Source organism: Symphalangus syndactylus, chromosome 8, assembly GCF_028878055.3.
Source record: "Symphalangus syndactylus isolate Jambi chromosome 8, NHGRI_mSymSyn1-v2.1_pri, whole genome shotgun sequence".
In the NCBI taxonomy this organism is placed as follows: Eukaryota; Metazoa; Chordata; class Mammalia; order Primates; family Hylobatidae; genus Symphalangus; species Symphalangus syndactylus.
This window is the reverse complement of record NC_072430.2, coordinates 101,330,997-101,354,056: the sequence shown is the minus strand read 5'-3', so window position 1 is coordinate 101,354,056 and position 23,060 is coordinate 101,330,997. Positions and strand designations below refer to the sequence as shown.

The 23,060-nt window shown below is 40.5% G+C and overlaps 1 protein-coding gene across 7 annotated transcripts in view; it reads left to right on the top strand.

Moving 5' to 3' along the window:
• Positions 1-23,060, top strand: part of ANKRD44 (ankyrin repeat domain 44) — a 330,964-nt gene that overhangs the window by 109,805 nt on the left and 198,099 nt on the right. For all 7 annotated transcript variants that reach the window (XM_055290102.2, XM_055290105.2, XM_055290101.2 and 4 more), the window contains exon 2: positions 13,160-13,243. In XM_055290102.2, the coding sequence (XP_055146077.1) occupies positions 13,160-13,243 (84 nt within the window). The remainder of the gene's footprint in view (positions 1-13,159; positions 13,244-23,060) is intronic.

The window sequence follows — 23,060 nt, the reverse complement described above, 5'->3', positions numbered from 1 at the left end:
TGCTTTTGGCTCTGGTAGCACTTCTCTGCGCAATGTGGATAAGCACTGATAGAGGCTTGTTTGTTGTGGTACAAACTAGAAACAACCCAAATGCCCACTCAAAGGGGAATAATTGAATATGTTATGGTATATCCATACAATGGAATAGTATTATATATAGTTATTAAGAGAAATGATTTAATCCTGTAGCTATCGACCTGGGGGATGTCCTCAGTACATAATTATTCTTGCAAATTGTAAGAGAGGGAAATAAGCCAGGCATGGTGGTATGCATCTGTAATCCAGACTACTTGGATTACAGATCCTTGGGTGGGAGGATCGCTTGAGCCCAAGAATTTGAGACCACCCTGGACAACATAGCAAGACCCCCATCTCAAAAAAAGTATGTGTGGGGGAAATAGTAAAATCCCATTTTGTGATAATAAATAACGATAATCTCATATATCTGTATCTGTATCTACCAACAAGAACATGGGCTGTTCACATTTTTGGTAGGAAAGGTTACTAAGTTTTTTCTTTATCTGTTTTTGTATTGTTGCAACAGGAAACCTACTAAGATTAAAATCCAGCAAACATAAGACAAAGATAAAATGCACAGGGGTTTTGATGCATTAGGTGTTTCCCATAGTACTTCCTATTTTTCAAACTTCGTGTGATTAAAAAAGTAAGTTTTATCCCTGACTAAATTTCAGTGTGGAAATAAAGAAATAAAGATAGCATGTACTTGGCTTAGGTATACTTGTTTTGTTCTTTCAGCTCGTTACGTAAAGATACATTTTTTTTTCTTTCTCATGACATGAAGATAAGCGTTCTTCTTACCAAAACCTAAACTGTGAAGGCAGCACCCAAGCCAAAAGCCTCGAGGCTCTGGTTTCTGTGGTGGAGTGGGGAGAGAAGTAGGTTGCACAGATGTAGGATGCCAACTGACTTCAGAACTTCCGGTCTCAGAGCTAACCAGGCTCGGCAAGCCACTAGAGAGAAGGAGCATGCATAGGTGGAAGAGCAAAGAAAGCCAGTGCTGCAGAACTTCCGGTGCTCCTCCGCCGATGTCGGGCTGGCGCTGCTCCCGAGCCCTGTGTCCTGTGGAAGAAGTTGGTGAGAACCTTTTTGAATGTAGGCAGCCACTTCTGAGGAGACTAGCCCTTGCTACATTAAAGGTGGAGATAGATTTACATTTTATTTTATTTTTATTTTTATTTTTCGAGATGGAGTCTTGCTCTGTCGCCCAGGCTGGAGTGCAGTAGCACAATCTCAGCTCACTGCAACCCCCACCGCAGGGGCTCAAGCGATTCACCTGCTTCAGCCTCCCGAGTAGCTGGGATTACAGGGCACGCCACCATGCCTGGCTAATTTTTTGTATTTTTAGTAGAGACGGGGTTTCACCATGTTGGCCAGGCTGGTCTCAAACTCCTGGCCTCAGGTGATCCACCTGCCTCAGCCTCCAAAAGTGCTGGGATTACAGGCGTGAGCCACCATGCCCGGCCAAATTTACCTTTTAGATTCACATATTACCACCAGAAGAATGCTTCCTCTAACATCTGAGTGGTACTCCATCCCCAGAGCCATTTGTGCAGACTATTATTGCAGTTTCCTAACTTGTTATGATGCTCCAGCCTTTTCCTCCAGGTCATCATACAATCCATTTTTAGAGTGATTGTTCTAAAGCACAAATCTTAGGTCACTCCCCTGCTCAAAAACCACCCACTGCTCCCCCAGTTCTACAGAAGAGAGCTCAAATTTCTTAGCTTGGTATTCAAGACCTTCCATGATAGGATCCCTGTCTACTGCTCAGCTTACCTCACTTCTCCCCTGCTCCAGCCAAATGAAACTGTTCCCTGTGTATGTTCAGGCTTCCTAGCTTCTGCTCACAGCCTTCTGAATATGAAGAAGGGACAGTCCCTTACCATTCCATCCATCTCTACCTGTTTAAATCCTCCCCAGTCTTCAATATTCATTTCAGAGGCTGCATCTTTCAGGAGGCCAGGTACAATCTCTCTCCCTTCTCCATGCACTTCTCCTGCGGCGTGTGCCTTACATTCTGGCTGTGTGTATTTGTATACTTCCTGTTACACCTTGGTAACCTCATCAAGGGAGAGACTGACTCTGACATTCCAGTATCTGAATTTCTTTCTTTCTTTTTCTTTCTTTCCTTTTTTTTTTTTTTTTTTTGAGACAGGGTTTCACTCTTTCGCCCAGACTGGAGTGCAATGGTGTGAGCATGGCTCACTGCAGCCTCAATTTCCTGGGCTCAGTTGATTCTCCCACCTCAGCCTCCCGAGTAGCTGGGACTACAGGTGTGCGCCACCATGCCCAGCTAATTTTTGCATTTTTAGTGGAGATGCGGTTTCACCATGTTGTCTAGTCTGGTCTCGAACTCCTGGACTCAAGTGATCAGCCTGCCTTGGTCTCCCAAAGTGTTGGGATTACAGGCATGAGCCACTGCGCCTGGCCTCCAGTGTCTGAATTTCTTATGCTCAGTAAATGTCTTATGCTTAATACATCTTTGTTGAATTGAATGTGGTTATCTGAAGTGTACCAGATTTAAGTTTTAGAAAACATATCTTTTATCCCCTGTTGGAGGGGGTAGTGTGTAAAGAAATAAAGGAGCTATGCACTGGGTTGGTGTCTGTGAAAGGAAATATGATATGACTGTTCTTTTTTTGGCAGAATTTCCCATTTTCCCATTTTATATTATCAAATGTTTTTCAGTCTCTTAGGCTCCTCTCTTTTCCTGCTGCCTTATCCTTTCCCTTTGACATCTGTCACTGGATGTCCTTGCCATGATTTTGGATGGGGAAATGAGAAGATGCTTCCTGGAAGACTACACTGAGGGGATTCTCTAATAGATTTTCATTCCATGTGACTTTTTCTGGCTGGGGAGGGAGTGGGGGACCTTCCAGTCATCTCAGGCAGAAACTAATTCAGGTCCTAGTCAACCCACTGCCTTAAATTTTAGAATGGTTGCTATAACAAGATGCCTTAGGAAAAAAAAAAAAAAATTGACAATGGCCAGAACAGCCAGGGCTAGGAAGGTGGCTGAGTTTTGCACATGTCCCTAGTCCCTCACCTGTGGAGAGGTGGTGAGAGTTTAACTGCTCGCTGTCTTTCCAAGAATGCACGTGGAATTCAAAGAAAAGAACAGTAGCAGGGAAGGAGAGGGTTTAAAGGAAAATTGTCATGGGCTTTGGAAAGACCTGATTGCGTAAAAATTGCTTGCTGGTGTTTGGAAAGAACCCAGGTGCTAACAGATTTTAGACAAACCCAATCTGGAGTTGCCTGAATCATGAATGATTTAATGTGACTGAGTTAATCCATATATCTTGTATACAGTAGTTCCAGCCTCCTCAAATGTAGCAAGCGATTGCCACCTTTCTGAGAGTACCTTTCATTTCTACATGCTGATTTTGTTGTTGTTTTTAAAGGACACTTGAATTGCTTTATTTAGCTTCCAATTTGTGAGATTCTCAAAAATTAAAATTACTCACGACCACAAGAAGATACTTCTGTAGTTATGGATCATTTTCTGCTATTTTTTATAAGGAATACTTTTTTATTGTTGTCTTTTTTATGATAAGTGATGCACATACCAGGTAGTAATAAAAAGTCATGTTTTCCAATGCACCCTAAAACTGAACTGCTGTCTCTATTTGAACAGACAAATAAATTTTACTGAATATACCTACAACCCTAAAAATCATCATCTGGCCATTTTTCTTTTTTCCCCACAAAGACCACTAAAGTGGTTTATATTGATTAACATTATTAAATCCACCTCTCATATTTGCAACTGCATGAATTCAATATGCAATAAAATACAGTTATACAAAGAATGTAACCCAAGCCAAGATGAGAAATAAAACCTCTATACCAATTTTTCAAAACAGGAAACTGTTGCAGAAGTATATATAGTTGTTCTTTTTGTTTCACTAAAATTACATGGATTTAAATATTCTGTATGAACTAACCTCCTGGATCCATTGTCCTTTTGCCCAAATTAGCTTTCTTTAAAAGTTAACTCCCCAACACAATTTAATTATCTTAGCTAAAGTTTAGGTTTGATCTCAAGCCATTTGAAACTAGACAGAGTGAAAAAATCTGTGGGTAGTTGGCAGCAGATCCTGATAGAAATATGGCACTTGGCAAAGGCTGTCTGCCTTGTTTTGATTTGCCTTTCTCTTTATGGATGTGGCCTATTTTTGAAATGTTATGATTTAAATTCAGCGATCAAGTGACAAGTCTGACAAAACAGAGCTTACATCCGCAGAGGTTCTGTGGGGGAAAAAATGGAAGTGTTCCAGAACTAAAGGAAGTAACCTCAGTTTCACCTGGAAACATTAGTGTTTTGGAGGCAAGGGATTTGGGCTATATATAAAGAGTGAAGGAAAGTGGCCAAGATGCTGGGCCAAAATTGCATCCAGGAATAGAGCAGACATCAAAGAACCGAAAACTGTATCTGTTGTTTTCACCGTATCCCTGTAAGTAGCACCTGGGGAGACTGTGATTAAAAAAAAGATGGGAAAGTTCTTTCCTGTGATGGCTTGGATTGTAGCAACAGCCTTCTAACTGGGCCTCTAACTCCAATCTCTCCTTCTCCAGTACTCAGTGTACACTTTGGCCAGATTAAATTCTTGGGAAAACCCTATTCCTTTCTCTTGCTCACGACCCCCATTCCTGTTTGTCCATAAGATTAGGTAAAGGCTGGGTACAGTGGCTCATGACTGTAATCCCAGCTCTTTGGGAGGCTAAGAATTGGTTGAGGCCAGGGGTTCAAGACCAGCCTGGGCAACATAGCGAGACCCTCTCTCCACAAAAAAATATTAAAAATTCACCAGGTGTAACAGTGGCCTGTGCCTGTAGTCTGAACTACTTGGGAGGCTGAGGTGGGAGCATCGCTTGAGCCCAAGAGTTTGAGGTGTAATGAGCTATATGATCGCACCAGAAAGGTTAGGTTAAAGTTCCTTATGCTGATGTGATGCTCCCCCCACCCAGTTATTCATTTTTCTAACTTCATCTTCTATTATTTTCCAGCATGAAAGATTTACTCTCCAGTCCCCAGTCTCATCCTTCAAAATTCTGCTTAGTGCCTACCTTCTTCATCTTTATAACTCAGACCCATGCTGAGCCCCCTCAACTTTGAGAGACTGTAGCCCTTTGTTTTCTTTCTTTTGGTAAGATTATTTTATTGTTAGCCACTTTGTTGTAAGGAATTATATCTATATCTATCTATCTATATATATGCATTTGGCCACTATTTGTGTAAATATCTATGTGTATATATATAGAGAATGTGTCTCATATATGGCAGCTTTTTCCTTAGTGTATAATATTTCTCCATAGGAGGTATGTTGAAACTGAAGCTGAATTCTGATCATGAATTTTATATATATATTATATTACATGTGAGAGAAAGTACTGAGCTGCAAGAATCAGGAAAACTAAGTTCTAGCCTCAACTTTGTCACTAACAGGCAAATCGTTAGGCTTCGTCACAGCTCCAGACAGGGAATTCATTTCCTTTGTGTCTATCAGGAGATCACAAAAGAAAGGTGTAACTACATGTATTTATGATAACCTTAAGTAGCAAAATTACAATCTCAGGTCCCATCAAGCCGGCATGAATATATGCAGTTACCTTTTGATTAGTCAACAAGAAATGATGTATTAGCTCAGTGAGTTATTGGCTTTATAGATTAGACTTCTGAGTACAGAGAGAATGTGTGACAATTTCGAGGTTGCTGAGTGTAACAAAGGCCAAGTCATGCTCAGTTTAATTTTTGCTCCCGGGCCTGTAAAAGCTTCTCTCCCAATATGATGGGCCCCTCTGCTTTAGAGGTGGTGTTGAGTGGGTTATAATCCTAACTCAATTTATTTACTCTGTAGTATTTTAGGAAATCTTTCAAGATCTCTTATTTTTCCTTTTTTAGGATGCACACAAATGTACTTGTCTATGTAGGTTTTTGAGCTTGTTAACTCAAGGTAAACAATCATCCCTATTTTTATTTCATTCACACCAGGCATGTGGCCCCATGCTGGGGGTGTTGCATGTGTTGTGTTATTTTTTATTATTTATTTATTTATTTTTTGAGACGGAGTCCCTCTCTGTCGCCCAGGCTGGAGTGCAGTGGCGCAATCTCCACTCACTGCAAGCTCTGCCTCCCGGGTTCACGCCATTCTCCTGCCTCAGCCTCCTGAGTAGCTGGGACAACAGGCGCCCGCCACCACGCCTGGCTAATTTTTTTTTTTTTTTTTGTATTTTTAGTAGAGATGGGGTTTCACCATGTTAGCCAGGATGGTCTCGATCTCCTGATCTTGTGATCCGCCCGCCTTGGCCTCCCAAAGTGCTGGGATTACAGGTGTGAGCCACCACGCCTGGCTGTTATGTTATTTTTTAAACACATCTATAAAATGGCTATTGTAACCCCATCTTAGAGATGAGAAAACTGAAATGGAAATGGCTTGGATTTAATTGTAGGTCAGTCTGATACCATAGCATTAATCTTTCTACTGTGGAAAAAACGGGAGGTCAATAAAAATTAACATTGCCTCCAGGTGTCAATTTAACTGATACTGTTATTTCATCACTTCCTTTGGCCCAACTTTTGTGTGGAACTGGTAACAAAGTTGAATTTTGTTTTACTTTGGGTTGGCCATTGGGTGAGGGTGATAACTAGTGGTATTAAAGAGCAGAGAAACACCCAAAGAGAATCTCAGGAAAGGAAGGAGCAACAAAGGATTAAATGTTCCAAAAATTGGGTAATTGGGGTAGTTGGTCCTTGAGTAACTATTTCATAGTCAGTACCCATGTGTTATTTTCATTGGGAAAAGATTAGGTGATAAATTAATTTTCTCCATTTTCTAATGAGATGTAATTCTTTTTTCATAATGTTAAATATAGAGTTAACAAATACACTACTTAGAGGGAGGGTATTACTATAACATGGAATTTTATGTTTTTTCTGTTTTTAATAGTAATGGAAAATATTATATATATTTATTCTGCAGCATAGCCTGTAGGAGACATTTTCAGACATGCAGTCCTGCCTCGCTCCCTGATTTTTTAAAAAATGTATTTATAAGGACTCAGTATATTTTTGTATTGTTCTTATGGTACTTAAGAGGAACAGATTTTGATTTTATGATAATCATTATCTTTCTGGGATGGAGTGAACTTCTCAAGTAAAGGGTGATCTATATTCAGGAAGAACTCAATGAAATCCTTGCAGCAGATCACACAGCAGAACTCACATGAATTGAGTTAGCAGGTTTTGTTCATTAAATCTAGTGACTTGAACAAATTTTTATTATCCTTTCACAAAAGTGCAAGCACTGCCTCCTACAAAAAACAGTTGTTACCTAACGAAGTGTTTCAGCTTGTTCATATAAGTTGATGGCTTCATATGGCTAGATTATTGCTGTATCAGCTATCAGCTACTAATAACACACTCCCATCTTACTTTAATGACATATGTACTCAGAATGCTCAAGGAGGGACAGATGTTTAGGAATATCAATTTTTCCTTCTTGGCTATTGATTGATTCCCAACACCCATTTCTGATTGGAATGCAAAATGTTTTTCTTTTAGACTTGGAGTCTTTATTTTTCTGATCTAATCAGAAAAACACAAGCAACACACCAGGATCTGGAATGAAATGCTGGAGCATCCCTGGATGCTGCTTGGGCTTATTACCATTGACTGTAGTTACCAATGCTCAGTGACAGCCTCTGTCACTCTGCCTATCTTCCAAAGCCAATTCATTAGTACAGAGCATGCAACTCTGACAAAGGGAAAGTGAAATACACTATACAGTGGTTTTAGCAAAAATCAAAATGGTGGTTTCATTAGGGGATTTTGCGGGATGTGGGAGGGCATTGATGACTTCATAGCCGGATGGAGTGGATACTCTAAACTAGCTTGGCTCTCTTTGTAGAACCCATGATGGGCTTCATTCTTAAATGGAGGGTGTGTCTGATGACATCAGTAGCATATTTTTTTAGTGGAATTGACATAATAATTGAATTGGATTTTACAGATGATGAAAATGATCCCTTAGTACCTAGGTTTTAGATAGTTTTATTTCTAAAACCTGGATCCTCAGGGATCAATAGGAAATTTTGTGTTTGGTGTTTTTTTGTTTGTTTGTTTTAGTATGTGCATGGTGTGCATGTTTACTTATGACTAAGAACTCTTTCAGAAGCTTGAGTTCTTTTATGTTTTTAATAAAGTGGATGTTTCAACTACCTTACTTCCTTAATTACACATCCTGAACCTTTGCTTTTACCTCCCAGGTAACAAATTACCATCTTGCTCCCCCTAGTGGAATTTTGACTCTACTTCAAAGTTTGAGAATAACTATCTCTAGTACATATTTGATTTAGCATTTTATTTTTGGAAGTCTGGTATTTTCCCAGTTTGTTTTCAGGGTGAGAATAAAAACAGAATATTTTATTGGATGTGCCGATAGGGGATGTGGGTAGAGAAAGTGGCTTTCGGCTGATTAGATTTCAGTTCCAAGGGTTAGCAAGGTCAGCTACAAAATTGATAAGATCAAGGGGCCTTTCTGTTCCACATTTCTATCTTAGAGGGGTCAAGTGTCATCAGCTTGGCAGACAGTCACCTCTAGAAGGCAGCCGTCAACACTCCTGGAAAGGTAGTAGGGGGCTAGTTGTTGGTGATTTTGAAGGCAAGGACAGGTCCCATCTGAATAACAAATCCCACTTGTGCCTTTGGTAAATTTGGCCCAGAAAGTGTCCTTCTGTCTTCTGAATCTACCAGAGGCACTGCACCAATATCTGCAGCACTGACAATCATTTTGCAGCTGCTAAGTATGCTAAGAAAATTCTAGCAATTGAAGCTAAAAAGACTGCATATCTCTCTTAAGAATTTAAATTTCTTTAGGGGATGATGATCAATGATTTCATGGTATCTGAATCTCCTTTTTTCCTATCACTATTTGTTTTTCTCAATTTTGACCCTTGTTACAATTTTGTGTTTGTTCAACTCTGGACCCTACTGTACACAAAGCACTCGTGTTATATATGCTAGTGCTAAAATGTGTGAAACTTTAAAAAGAAGTATCTGTACATGCCAAGGCTTGGGACTCTGCTCTTGTGCAGGTAGGACTTTGCTTCTAAGCCTTATTTAAGTTAAGGCAAAAGTTGCAAAAGTTATAATGGTTGCCAAATTAATGAACAACAGAATATGTGTCCTTGATACTTATGAGCAAGAATATTATAATTAGAATATTCTTTGCCTTAAACATCATATAATAGAGATAGTATTTAGATATATCTTTTCCCCAATATTTTTTCTTAGGTTAAGTGTTTACCTGGGGAAAAATAAAACAGCAGGATCGCATTAAAATTCCAACAAAAAGGAGTGCCAAAGTGCTCTCTGGGAATGTTTTTGGGAGTGTGGAGAGAAAAAAAGAAGCAGCAGTCATAATATTTAAAAAATAAATATTACTTGCTCAAGAATCATGGTAATGTACATATTCCGTTCAGTAATTATATCCATACAAACACACAGCTTCAGCTGAAGCAAAGCACGTTATCTGTGAAGTTCTAGTTTGAAATCCCATGATGCTTAGATTCATAATTGTGAAGGCGATGTCTCGGTAGCCACATGGCACAGCTGAGGCTAGAGATGTCCATATAGCAAGGCTTTGGGATGTGGAGAACAGCTGCTTTTTTATTCCACAGGAAGTAGAAGGGGTTTGTATATGAATCAACATGTGTCTCTATGCATACATGCCTGAGTGTAGATAGGTATGCATATGTACCTAGGCGCATATGTATGCATACATGTGACTTCAGTATTGGAAGAGTTATAATGATAGCTCAGCCTCTTCTTCCTAATGGCTCCTGGGGACTCTGTGCCTTGACAATTCTCTATAAAGTAGCTTTTAGCAGCGTTAGTCCCAGAGGCACCACTCCCTGCTGAGGGACTATGCTGGCGCCCTTCTCTGGAAGCTTTTTTGGGGTGCCTTTCTATTTTTTTGAGACGGAGTCTCGCTCTGTCGCCCAGGCTGGAGTGCAGTGGCGCGATCTCGGCTCACTGCAAGCTCCGCCTCCCGGGTTCACACCATTCTCCTGCCTCAGCCTCCCAAGTAGCTGGGACTACAGGCAGCCGCCACCACGCCCGGCTAATTTTTTGTATTTTTTAGTAGAGACGGGGTTTCACCGTGTTAGCCAGGAGGGTCTCGATCTCCTGACCTCGTGATTTGCCCGCCTCGGCCTCCCGAAGTGCTGGGATTACAGGCGTGAGCCACTGCACCCGGGGTGCCTCTCCTTGGTAACATTCCAGCCATAGCTTGGAATGCTTGCCTTTCTTCAGAAGTGTGAGGACTGAGTGAATGCAACAGAATGTACGTATTCCGTACACTCGCAATTGGGAGACTTTGCTCACCTCATTGTGTTACCTTAAAGTGACTAAGTAGTGGTGCATTAACTACTGCATTGGGTTTGTTCCCCGGAATCTTAACTGTTCAGCTGTTGATTGACTACTCCTGATTTAACACAAAAATCTTGTCAGACACTGCCTCTACTTATCGTTCTCTGGTTGTGGAGGTTTGTTGTTTGTTTTCTTTTAAGGTCCAAAAAGGCAGAAATACACACATGAGCATTTGGCCATGAGCACAGCAGATGGAGAATTATGGAGCAGATAAACAAGATTCAATATTTTTTTTTTTGTTGAAACCCTGAATTTGTGTCTGGCTCTGTGTCTTGTGTGAAATGTGGTCCTTGCCATGGGGCAGACGTAACCCGAATGGAGACTTGGTTAGCAGGTACTTAGCGGGAGTGTGGAAGGATCTGCTTGTCTTTAGGCAGAGCAAGTAGCTAAGACTGAACTAGCAGTAAACTTGTATTCTTTTCAGGACTTCTTTCCTGCTACTTCATTGTTGGCAATTTCAGAAAGTATCCATACACCTTGTCAACAAGCAGAATTGAGAGGGTGTTTTGGAGAAAGAAAAAGAGATATATGTATTCATTTGCTGGGAATTTTTATGGCAGAGGAGAATCCCAGGGACAAATTCCTGTCATATTGAAATATCCATTCTGCACTCTGACATTTTTACACAGTGTTTCCTCAAGGAATCTTACTCTGTCTTACTGATAGTACTTATATTGGTCCCCCAACTAGCAATAAACAGCAACATAACCTGTAAGAAAGCCAACAGGAGGATAAAAAGAGAAAAGAGTGTTTACAGGGAAAATGACAACTCACATTCCCAACAGCAGATCACAGGGCGAGGTCAAGGTATGTGACGCTAGTGATTTCACCTGAGGTCAGTGTTTGCCACCAGTTCCTAAGAATTGATGGGTACTTGTTAAAATCTAGATTTGCAGGTCCCCACCTTGGATGTATTAAATCCTTAGGAAAGGGATCTGGGACTATTTTTTTAATAGGCATCTCTGGTGATTCTTATGGTCACACACATTGGGGAAACTGCTGTCATCTAATTGACTACTGGACTAAGGTATTTCTAGAAGTTTGGGTGAATGTGTGTGTGTGTGCGTGTGCACGCCGTGTGTGTGTGCATGTGTGTGTGCATAATTACCAACGATTTTAAGGTTAAAATTATCAACTACTCCATCTTGTCATCATGAAACATTTCTTAATGAAAACATCTATGTAGGGTTGTCTGATTACAGGAGATTTTCTCATGTACTACCTCATTTGATCCTAATAACAATCCCATGAGGAGGTTGGGCAGCGATGATCATGCTCACCCCCAAGTTGCACATAGAAATGGGTTTTGCATGTGGCTGGCAAGTGTGAAACTGGCTTTGAATGGGATTTTTTGCCATGCAGGCAAGCCCAACATCAACCCTAAAGCCTGCCACTGTTCCTCTTTTACCCCACACTCTGGTCACTAACATATCAGGTTCTTTGCACATCCACACCTTTGCACACCTGTACCTCCTCTGTCTTCCTTCCCTGTCAGCAAATCATATTTATTCATTAAGGTGCCTTCCTTAAGCTTTTTTGGATACACCCTTGTCTTCACCCAGCCTCCTACCCAAGTGGAGCTAGCTGTTCTTTTGGTTGTGTTTCCATCACACTATATAGATCCTTCTACTGCATGCTGGGATCTTGTTTAATGCAGATAAGTTCAATAATAAGAGCTTGGTAACACCCCCTCTTCTTCCCTAACCTGCCATCGTGCCACTTACTTTTAATAAGCATGTTTAAGACAGTACTTGTTGGCTAAACCTATGGGAGGCATTTGGGAATGATTTCAAGGGTTTTCCAAATATCGTCACAAAAGTGTTCTGGTGGCCAGAAACATGGCCATTAGCATCCTCTAGGAATGGAATTATTTGAGGATAACAAGAAACATTGTCTAACAAGAAGTAGAGAAATCATAGGGAACTGTCTTAGTTTGCTCAGGCTGCCATAACAAAATACTATGGACTGGATGGCTTAAACAACAGAAATTTTTGTTCTCCCAGTTCTGGAGGCTGGAAGTCCAAAATCAGGGTTAGTTTCTGGTGAGGCCTCTCTTCCTGGCTTACAAACGGCCACCTTTTCACTCTGTCTTCACATGGCCTTTCCTCCTGTGTGAGAGAGAAGAAAGAGAGAGAGGGAGAGGAAGAGGGAGAGAGAGAGAGAGAGAGAGAATGAGAACGTGAGCTCTGGTGTCTCTTCCTCTTCTTATAAGGACACCGGTCCTATTGGATCAGGGCCACACCCTTATGACCTCATTTAATCTGAATTATCTCCTTAAAGGCCCTGTCTCCAAATAGAGTCGCTTTGGGGGTTAGGGCTTGCAACATATCAATTTTGGTGGGGATACGATTCAATTCATAACAGGGATTGTATACACAAAACCACAGATTTAGTAGTTTCCTTGTCAGGGATTTAAGGGCCTATCAAAGTTTCAATGATGGGTGGTGTTCATGGTACATTCACTTTAGTTCATAGTTCAGGTTAGAGACTATCTGGCCTGGCTTTCAGATTGTATAATAGTTATTTCTTTATGTAAATATCTCCCCCACTGGACTTCTCGTAAGGGTTGGTCTGAGTCTTATTCATCTTTGTCTGCCATCTGATAATGGTTGAATAAACTTTTAAGGAACAAGTCTTCTCACCATCTGCATCTGTATGTGATCAGATGTATTAATTTTAGTTCTGATTCCCATTCTCTTGTGTTTGCAGCCACCATTGGTTCAGGCAATCTTCAGCGGTGATCCAGAGGAGATCCGGATGCTCATCCATAAAACAGAAGATGTGAATACTCTGGTAAGAGATGCTGTGGTTTTGCCACTCAGGCCCTGTTAGCCTGGAGCAGGAAAGGGCTCTTAACCTTTTATATACCATGGACTCTTGATATCTGGTGAAAGCTCCAGACTGTTTCTCAGGACACTGTTCTTAAACCGTATATAAGAAATAAAATATCTAGGGTTACAATGGAAATCAGTTATTGAAATACAGTTACCCAAATATTAAAAATCTACTTTGTGATATGGTAATTTATGTGCTTTTAAAAAATAACACATTTAGGCTGGGCGCAGTGGTTCATGCCTATAATCCCAGAATTTTGGGAGGCTGAGTTGGGCAGATCACTTGAGCCCAGGAGTTTGAGACCAGCCTGGGCAACATGGTGAAACCTTGTCTCTAAAAAAAAAAAAAGAAAAAGAAAAATTAGCTGGGAATAGTGATGGAGGCACAGGTGGGAGGATTGCCTGAGCCCAGGAGTTCGAGGCTGCAGTGAACTTTGATCATGCCACTGTACTCTAGCCTGGGTGACAGAGTAAGACCCTACCTCAAAAAAAAACAAAAAAAATCTGGTTAAATAACCAGATACAGCAGAAGATCTAAGAATGAGCATAATTTAAAAATAGTGATGAGCATAATCAGTATTTTGAGTTGTCTGCAACAACGCTAATGCTATATGAACATACCTGTGATTTCTGCTGGTGACAACATTACAGTTACTGATGTTGCTACTGTGGTTTATGGCCTACATTCATAGTGGAAGGAAATGCTAAATTCCAATTAGAAGTCAGTGATAATAGAGATGCAATTTTTTTTCCAAGGTGATGAACCCCTAGAACCCACGCCCTGCAGTGGTGGTTGGCAACCTATGGTACATCATACATTTTTTTCTGCAGGTCTCCTGCTAAGAATGGTTTTTATTTTTTAAGTGTTGAGAAAAAAATCAAGAGAAGAATAATATTTTATGACACATGAAAATGACATGAAATTCAAATTTGGTGTTCATAAATACAGTTTTGTTGGAACACAGCCATACTCATTCATTTATGTATTATCTGTGGCTACTTTTGCACTGCAGCAGCAGAATTGGGTAGTTGTGAAACAGACTATATGTGGCTCACAAAGCCAAAGATATTTACTATCTGGTTTTTTAGGGAAAGTTTGCTGACCCTTGCCCTAAAAAGTTCATGACTCTGGGTCTGGGATCAGTGGGTGAACGAGGCGTCCTGTGTGCCCTCTGAAGTCACAGGCAGTAGATATGTGCACTATATACATATTTTGTGTGAAATGAATCAAACTATTTCGTCAAGTTCTTAAAAAGGTATCTGACTCCCAAAAGATTAAGAATCACTGTATCTGGAAGGACCTGACACAAACAAACAAACCTTCAATAAAGAAAGGTAAAAAGAGTTAGTCAATGATTTACCCTTTTAGTAGTTTCCTAGACTTGAGTTGAACAAGCAATTACGTACAGTACATGCTACTAAGTCTCTTAATGTAATTCAGTTGTGAAACACTGAAGTCCACCAGGGAGAGAAGTTCTCTTTAAAGTCTCTAGTGTTAAGCAGAAACAGAAGTAGTCAACTACATCCTCAGTGTAAGAGGAGCTTTGCCACAGGGAGGTGGATTACGTCTGTCTGGTTGGCTGAATGCTTTATTCAGAAGGCGAGTCATTTGGTGTAGCCATTGTTCCATGGCAGTGCAGGTTGGTATGGCTTTTGCAAAAACTTTTGGCAGCTTCTCCCCAGCTGGCACTGAGCACAACAGGACAATGGTTTGTGACATTTTTGCAAGGTAAGCACAGATGAGGCCAGGGACAGGCTACTCGAGAAGACAGTTGGGCATTTGTTCAGGGCCTGCGGGTTGTGACCTGTACTTCTGAGCCAAGGCCAGGCCAGCAAGCTCCCTTTCCAGTGTTCTGACAGCACGGGAATCCACCCAGCCTGTTTTGTGGCTGTGGCCCAAGCCCAGGGAAGCCCAAGGCATGGTTACTATATTTTCCTAATGATCATGAGCAAATGGAACTTTTGTTCTGTCATACATACCAAAAAAGATTGTACTGGCCCCTGAATGGCCTTCATTTCTTTTTGGGAAAGTGACAAACAGTTGCTGGCTGGTAAAGGTTAGGGGAGCTTAACTTCAGTTGTAACTTATCACTGAATTAGATAGGTTAACTACTGTAACACACAGACCCCTAAATGTATGATGGATGTATGATGTATGAAGTTTAGGTCTCTTTATGAACATATTAGAGGGGTGGTCCTTTTCCAAACAGGATCCCAGGTAGCAACATGTGGCCTCTAAGATCACCATAGGGGTAGTGTGCAGTCCTGCTACCCCAAAGGGAAAAAGAGCATGGAGGAAAAGCATGGAAGGATTTTTTTTTTATTTTTTTATTTTTTTTATTTTTTATTGAGACGGAGTCTTGCTCAGCTGCGCAGGCTGGAGTGCAGTGGCGTGATCTCAGCTCACCGCAACCACCATCTCCTGGGTCAAGCGATTCTCCCGTCTCAGCCTCCCAAGTAGCTGGGATTACAGGCACCCACCATCATGCCCAGCTAATTTTTGTATTTTAGTAGAGACAGGGTTTCACCATGTTGGCCAGGCTGGTCTTCAACTCCTTACCTCAGGTGATCTGCCTGCCTCGGCCTCCCAAAGTGCTGAGATTACAGGCGTGAGCTACCGCACCCGGCCAGCATGGAAGGATTTTTACAGGTCAGCTTGGAATTGGCATACATCACTTCCGCTTATATTCCACGGACCAGAATTTAGCCACGGCCATACCTAGCTACAAGGGAGGGTGAGGAATTAGTGTGTCTGTGTGCCCCCAAAGACAGAGCATGGATTTTAGTGAGTAGTTAGCAATCTTGGCCACACCAATTTTTGGTCTTAGAGAATTCTAGTGATGCCACTTATTTGTCTGGGAGATGTCTTATTCATCCACAGTTATGTACTGAGTTGAGACTGTGTGCTCAGTGCTAGGGACACAGCAGTGAGATGACACCCTTTCCATGATAGAGCTTACAACATAGCAGAGAAGTCAACAAATGAGAAATCACACTGTGATTCATTTTTGAAAGAAAAAATCCGAGATGCTATGTAGGCAGAAGGTTAATCATGAGGACCTAATAAAGTGATGTGTAACCCGAGGCTTGAGAGATACATAGGAATTTGCTTTGCCTTTGTAGGCTGTTGGGTGTGTGGCAGCAGATAAGCGGGGGATGGAGGGAGGGAGAGAAATGAACACAAGAGTGGTTGAATGAATGAATGAATGAATGGATAAAGAACACAAGGGAGGCCTGAGTTCTTAGGCTGATGTTATCACTTTTCGGGGTCTCTAGGCCCTTTTGTTCCACTCACCCCTCTTTAGACTCTCCCTTTAACTCCCCCTTTCCCCTCCTTCAGGTGTGTACAAAAATCATTTGACCCCTCACTCTTATCCACCATGTCCTCTTGTCATGGTTTTTTTTTTTTGCCAGTGCCCTTGGGGATGAGTCATATTGACTATTTTTGCTGGGGGTGGATTAGGTAGTTTAGGAGAAGTGGTTGTTAAGAAAGGGCATAGACAGATGGAGGACACATAAGGATTGGAGAGCTAAGCCTGGAGGTGCATTTCAAAAGGGAAAAGGGGCTGATAACCATGCATTTAAATGTCAAGGAAGGAAAATAAATAGTGTAGGAGCCATTACTCACTAACTTGGAAGACCATATTTGTCTTCTTACCCCTTGCTTTTCTTTCTTTCCCCTCATTTATTCACTTAATTATTCTTTTCTGTCCTAGGTTCTGAGTTTTTCACCTTCCCCTGCCCTCACCTCTCCATGCTTTTTGATGGGTCACATGTTCTGTGGTGTAAATCACCCATTCATTAGCTGATCCTGATATAGAAAGCCATCTCATTCAGCTTGGCCTCTGCGTTTTTCCAGACTTTATTTCCTCCAATGGTATTTATAAACCCTGTGCCCCAACTAACCACATGACTTGGCTCATTGACATTTATTCTGTTCTCTCACCCTTTTCTCACTTCTCCACCCTTCCAATTCCATTTGTCCTTCCATACCTACTATTTCCTCCATTAAGTTGTCCTACCTCTCACTTCCTTTCTGCTGTCTTCTCTACCACCTTCTCAACCCAGCCAAAGAAACCTACTTCTACCCTCAACTCCCGCAGCTCTTTGTACTGCATTAATCACTGTTGACTGTTGCTTAAAACTGTAGCTGACCCTTGAACAACACAGCTTTGAACTTGGCAGGTCACTTATATGCAGATTTTTTTCCAACCAAAGGCAGGTTGAAAATACAACATTCATGGGATCTGAAACCTGCATACAGGGAGGGCTGACTTTTCATATATTTGGGATCTCCAGGCCCAACTCAGGGACTTGAATATGTGCAGATTGTAGTGTATGCGGGGGTCCTGGAACCAATCTCCCACATATACTGAGGGAAAACTCTATATGCTTGATGACATGGTCACTATCTTATTCACTCTCATCTGCTTAATCGCCTAGTCCAGTCCTTGCAGCACATTTGACTGAATGACTCAACCCTACTTTATTGCTTATGCTGAGCCAGTTTTTGGTAGCTTATAGTTCATTTCTCCCAATGAGGATAAACTGTTGAATAGAAGAAGCATCCAGCTTAGTTAGTTTCCCTCAGGTATCATTTGTAACACTGGAAATTCTCCTTGTAAGATTGAAAATCTGTAGATTGAATTGAGGAGCCACTGAAGAGTCAGGAGGGGCACACTGAGTCTTTTTATGGTTTCTATGGTTAGTGGCATACCAGGGCCTGGAAATATGGAATGATCATTGTACGCTCTGAGAAATTTATTTAAATCGACCCAGATTTGGTAGATAGCTAGAAAGATTTTAGAAGCCTCCACCTGACTAACCAAACTGAGTTCAAGATGGAGAATAGCATCTGATTTCAAAATTTGGAAGGCAGAGATTTTATAAACCAAAATTTGAATTCAATAAAAGCATTTTGATGATTAGGTTATGACAATGTGATGTCAAGAGGACACTTTTACTGTGTCCTACTGGAACAGGGACAGAGACAAAGTGACGCCTATCAGTGGTGAATGCTGATGATGGGGAGGGAACCATGCTATGTGAAGAGTGGTTGAAGAAACTGGTGATGTTTCACACTTGGAGAGGACAAGAGAATGGCCCCAAATAGTTTAAGTTAACACTGTCAAATTAAAACGGAACTAGACTAGGCTTGTCATTATGTCATGTGGTTGTAAGCTATAGAAAATAAGATGTTAGCTCAAAAGATAAGAATTAACTTAATAGACAGAGGTGTCTAGAGAAGCAATGAGTCAAATTGGCAAGAAGTAAGCTCCCTGAAAGACCGCTAGACTGGAGGTTTGAAAGGTGACTAATATGGTAGCACATATGGCCCCATTCTCCTATCTTGTGACCCTGGCCAACATTGCTAATGGTTCCTGGCACTTTTTTTCCTTTGAGTCTTAGAGACCAAAATTTCTTCTCAGGATAGTACTATGAAACTGAAGTGCATGTAAATTGAAACTTCCTCTCCATGCCTGGACAAGGTAATGTTTAAAGTCTCTTACAACTGTGAAAGACTATAGTCCCAAGAGTTGTGAGTCTCACATGATAGCAAATCCATGATGTTTATTTCTTTTTTTAAAGTATCATTAATAGAAACACACACATTATCATACCAAATAGAATTAACAACGATGCCTCAATATCATTTAATATCCAGTGCATGCTCCATTTTATTTTGTTTTCAGTAGTTTCAAAAATATCCTTTTTTCAGTTGAATTGTCCCCAAGTTGATCATTTTAATCCATCTACTTTATACAAAAAATTTTTTTGTAAAGCTGTTAAGGTTTATTATTTGCTCTAATAGGATTTGACCCAAGTAGATTGGTGTATTTTGCTTACTGTCTCCAGTTCCAAAATGGGATGCTTTGTGAATACAATGGAATAAATCTTGAGGTGCAAGCTAAGCTTATGTTGGTAAGGAATGTATAGTAAACAAAAGAGAGAAACCTATTACAGCTGCCATTCTCGACTACAGGAATTAACTCAGATGGATTAATTATTGGATCTCAAGAGCCAAGTGAGAAAAAAAAGACACTATATGATGAGGGGACTTTTCAAAGAAATAAGCCACATTTACAATAGTAAGCTTGTAATATGTATGCATGTGTATGCGTATGTTGAAGTGTTGCACTATTTCTTTTAAAATAGAGTATATTTAAAAACTCCACCCAGAAGGACTCAATATGGCTCCGCTCAAAGAACTTGGGATGATCAATTTAATATCTTATCTAAGTTTTTCTCTGCTTGATTATATTATGTCTAATACTCTTAAACATTAGAAATACAAACTATGTAGCCCAGCTTTTTAAACTTCTAGATTTTTATGTATTTTTCTCACCTACATATATCCTACTTGATTTTTTTTCTTTTTAATAAATAATTTGATATGAAGATGAAGGACTGAGATGTTTTGCCAGCTTAGAGACTTGGGCACCTTCTAAACGAGACCTGAATCAGAAACCACTGGGAGTAAGGAGGCTGCAGGGAATGGTGGTGGCACACTCAGGTCCCATAAATGATAGAAGTGCACAGTGACCATGAGTGATGAATGGCTCAGCTCTGATCAAGCACCCTGCAGGAATGCAGGCGCAGTGTGGCCGAGGCTTTTCAGACTTTTAAGAGAAAATACAGGAAATCTCTAAATTCTTAAATGTTGGTTCCAAAAGATGACCTAACAACGTGCAGGCCAAAGAAAACACATCTGTGAGCCAAATCCAGCCTGCAGGTCACCGTTTTGCTAACTGTGGATGAGATCAGCAAATATTCAGTGATGGTTTCTCTGGCCACCTGCATCTGGAAAGCAAATGCCGTGGTTGCGAAGCCAAGGGCCCCGGTGTTCTGGGAAGAGCAGTGGCCTGCTCTTTAAATGTTGACACTGTTTCTGGCTCACTGATTAGGGGCCGGGGTGGGGGAGGTGGAGGAAAGCTGATGGTTTTTTCACAGATCTGAGAATGGTGCTTTTTGTCTTGAGGGTAGGTGCCCATCTCTCAGCACATGCCTGACAATATTGTTACACTCCCCATCCACTCTCATCCACCCCCCCTTGTTGGACCCCTGCCCAAGATGTGGGGCTGTAGTTTGGAAGCCCTGACCTATATCCTGTAAAAAATGATTTATGAACTCCAGGCAGCACTGAGCAGGCTGCAAAGATGTGGCTTCACCGCCATTTAAAATGTGCAAAGGCAGGTCTGGTTTGCATCATTACTAATTATCCTATGGAGGACGCTCAGCAGCTTGAGGCCTGAGCTCTCCAGCACTGGCCATGGAGGCCAGAGACCCAGCCTCCAAAAGAGAGACAAATCTTATAATGGTATACGATTTGTACCCTCACATACTAGAGATGGATGTTTTGGAGCTATGGAGAAACATTTCAAGTGTATGGCATTAGTATTATTTTGCAATTACCGGACGTTTTTATAGTACAAAGAAAAATCTAAGAATTAAAAATGTACTTTGTAAGTAGTTTGAGCATGTAAACATAAAGGATGTGGCCCTTTCTTCACATTAGATATGTATTTGGGGGGAGCATGTAATTGTGAATACATAAGGCACATTATTAGGTAGAAAGAAGACAATACTTAAGATGGTAATTATTTGAAATTAATGTATGAATTCAGGGCAATTTGGTGGTAGGAGTTGAGTGGGGAAACTTGACAAAGTAATTCTAAACTTCATCTAGAAGAATAAACATGTGAGACTAGCTAGGAAACTCTTGAAAAAGAAAATTGATGAGGGGAGGGTTTCATAAAATATATTAAAACAAATTATAAGATGATAGCAATTAAAACAGTATGTTAATGGCACAGGAATAGACAAAGTAGTAGAACAGACAGGAAAGTCCAGGATTAGAAGCAACTGTATATGGACATTTAGTGTAGGATAAAGGAAACTTTTTTTTTTTTTTTTTTTTTTTAAGAGTCAGGGTCTCCCTCTGTCACTAAGATTGGAGTGCGGTGGTGTGGTTATAGCTTACTGCAGCCTCAAACTCCTGGGCTCAAGTGATCCTCCTGCCTCAGCCTCCCGAAATTCTAAGATTATAGATGTGAGCCACTGCACTAAGCCAAAGGAAGCATTTTAAATCACTGGGGCTGGAATGGATTATTTAATAAATGGTATTGAGACAACTGCTAGATAGTTGTAAATATGTAAAGCTGAATCCTTACCTAATTTCTTATACCAAGGTAAACTCAAGATGTAGAAAATAAAAAGATGAAAATAGTGGAATACAAAAAGGGGAGAATATTTCTGCAATCTTGGTATGGGGAAGGACTTTATAAGCATAATAGAAAAGACAAAAATAATGGAAAAGGTGGTTACCTTTGTCAATAAACATCTAATATATTTTTTGGCTATTTGCATTTTTTCTTTGGTGAGTGGCCTCTGCATGTCCTTTGCCCATTTCTTTATTTGGGTATTTATCTTTTTCTCAACCTCACATGGCATCTAAGTATTCAAATAAAACAAAGTGTCATTCTTTTTTTTTTTTTTTCAATTAAAAAAAATTTTTTAGAGACAGGGTTTCACTCTGTTTCCCAGGCTGGAGTGCAGTGGCATGACCATAGCTCACTGCAGCCTTGAATTCCTGGGCTCAAGCAGTCCTCCTGCCTCAGCCTCCCAAGTAGCTGGGACTACAGGAGTGTGCCACCATGCCCTGCTAGTTTTTTAACTTTTTGTAGAGACAAGTTCTCACTGTGTTGCCCAGGCTCATCTCAAACTTCTGGCCTCAAGTTATCCTCCTGCTTTGGCCTCCCAAAGAAAGTGCTGGAATTATAGGTGTGAGCCACTGTGCTCAGTGTGGTGTCATTCTTGACCCTCCAGTTGGCAAAGATGAAAATCAAATCTCAACCACTCTGATGCCTTTTTGGGGAGAGTAATTTATACTACCCTTTGGAGGGCAGTTTGGCAGTATGCATCAACATTCTAACTGTGGGGGATTCATCCTAAGAAAAATAATTGGTTAACTATATATACAAAAAGATGTTTGTTGCTATCTGGTTTATAATAACAAGAAATTGCAAACAACCAATAGGTTATTTCTTCAATGTATTGCAGAACATCCACATGAGGTTATATCATGTTATCTTTAAAAAGTGTGCTTTGTATTTATCTGCATATGTATTTATTACACATTGAAATGTAAGATCTTCAAGATATATTTTCGAGTGAAACAGTTGTTAAACAGCACATATAATGTGTATTTGTAAGTATAGAAGAAGAGATCTAGAAGAATATTCTCCAAAACATGAATTATAGCTGAATCTGGGTGGTGGGATTTTTGCCTTTTTCTTTATTTATTTATGTATTATTAAAGTTTTTTACACTGACCATGTATTATATTTAGAAATGGTAAAAAATTTATATAAACATACACACACACACACAAACACAAACACACACACACACTCACAAGGAAGCAAACAAACTAGCTTCCCAAATTGCTTTATATATTATAAAGATTTGACTTTTAAAATGTGCTCATTGTATTTGTCAGTTTGAATAAGTGTAGAGCACATTTCAGTGGCGTGGTACTTATTACTCATGGCGACAAGCATAATGGCGCTCCCATCTTTTACATATTGCAAGGGCTCTTCTCATGGGATTAGCTGGACCCTGAGGAAGCGGTGTTGGTGGGACCTGTTGCCATCTTAGTAGAATTCTTTTCTTTCTTCTACCATCATCACATTTTATATAATAAATTATGGGAAATGGATTGTTAGTTTTGCTCAAGCTAAAAATCAATTAAAAGTTTTTCAGATACCTTTTACTTT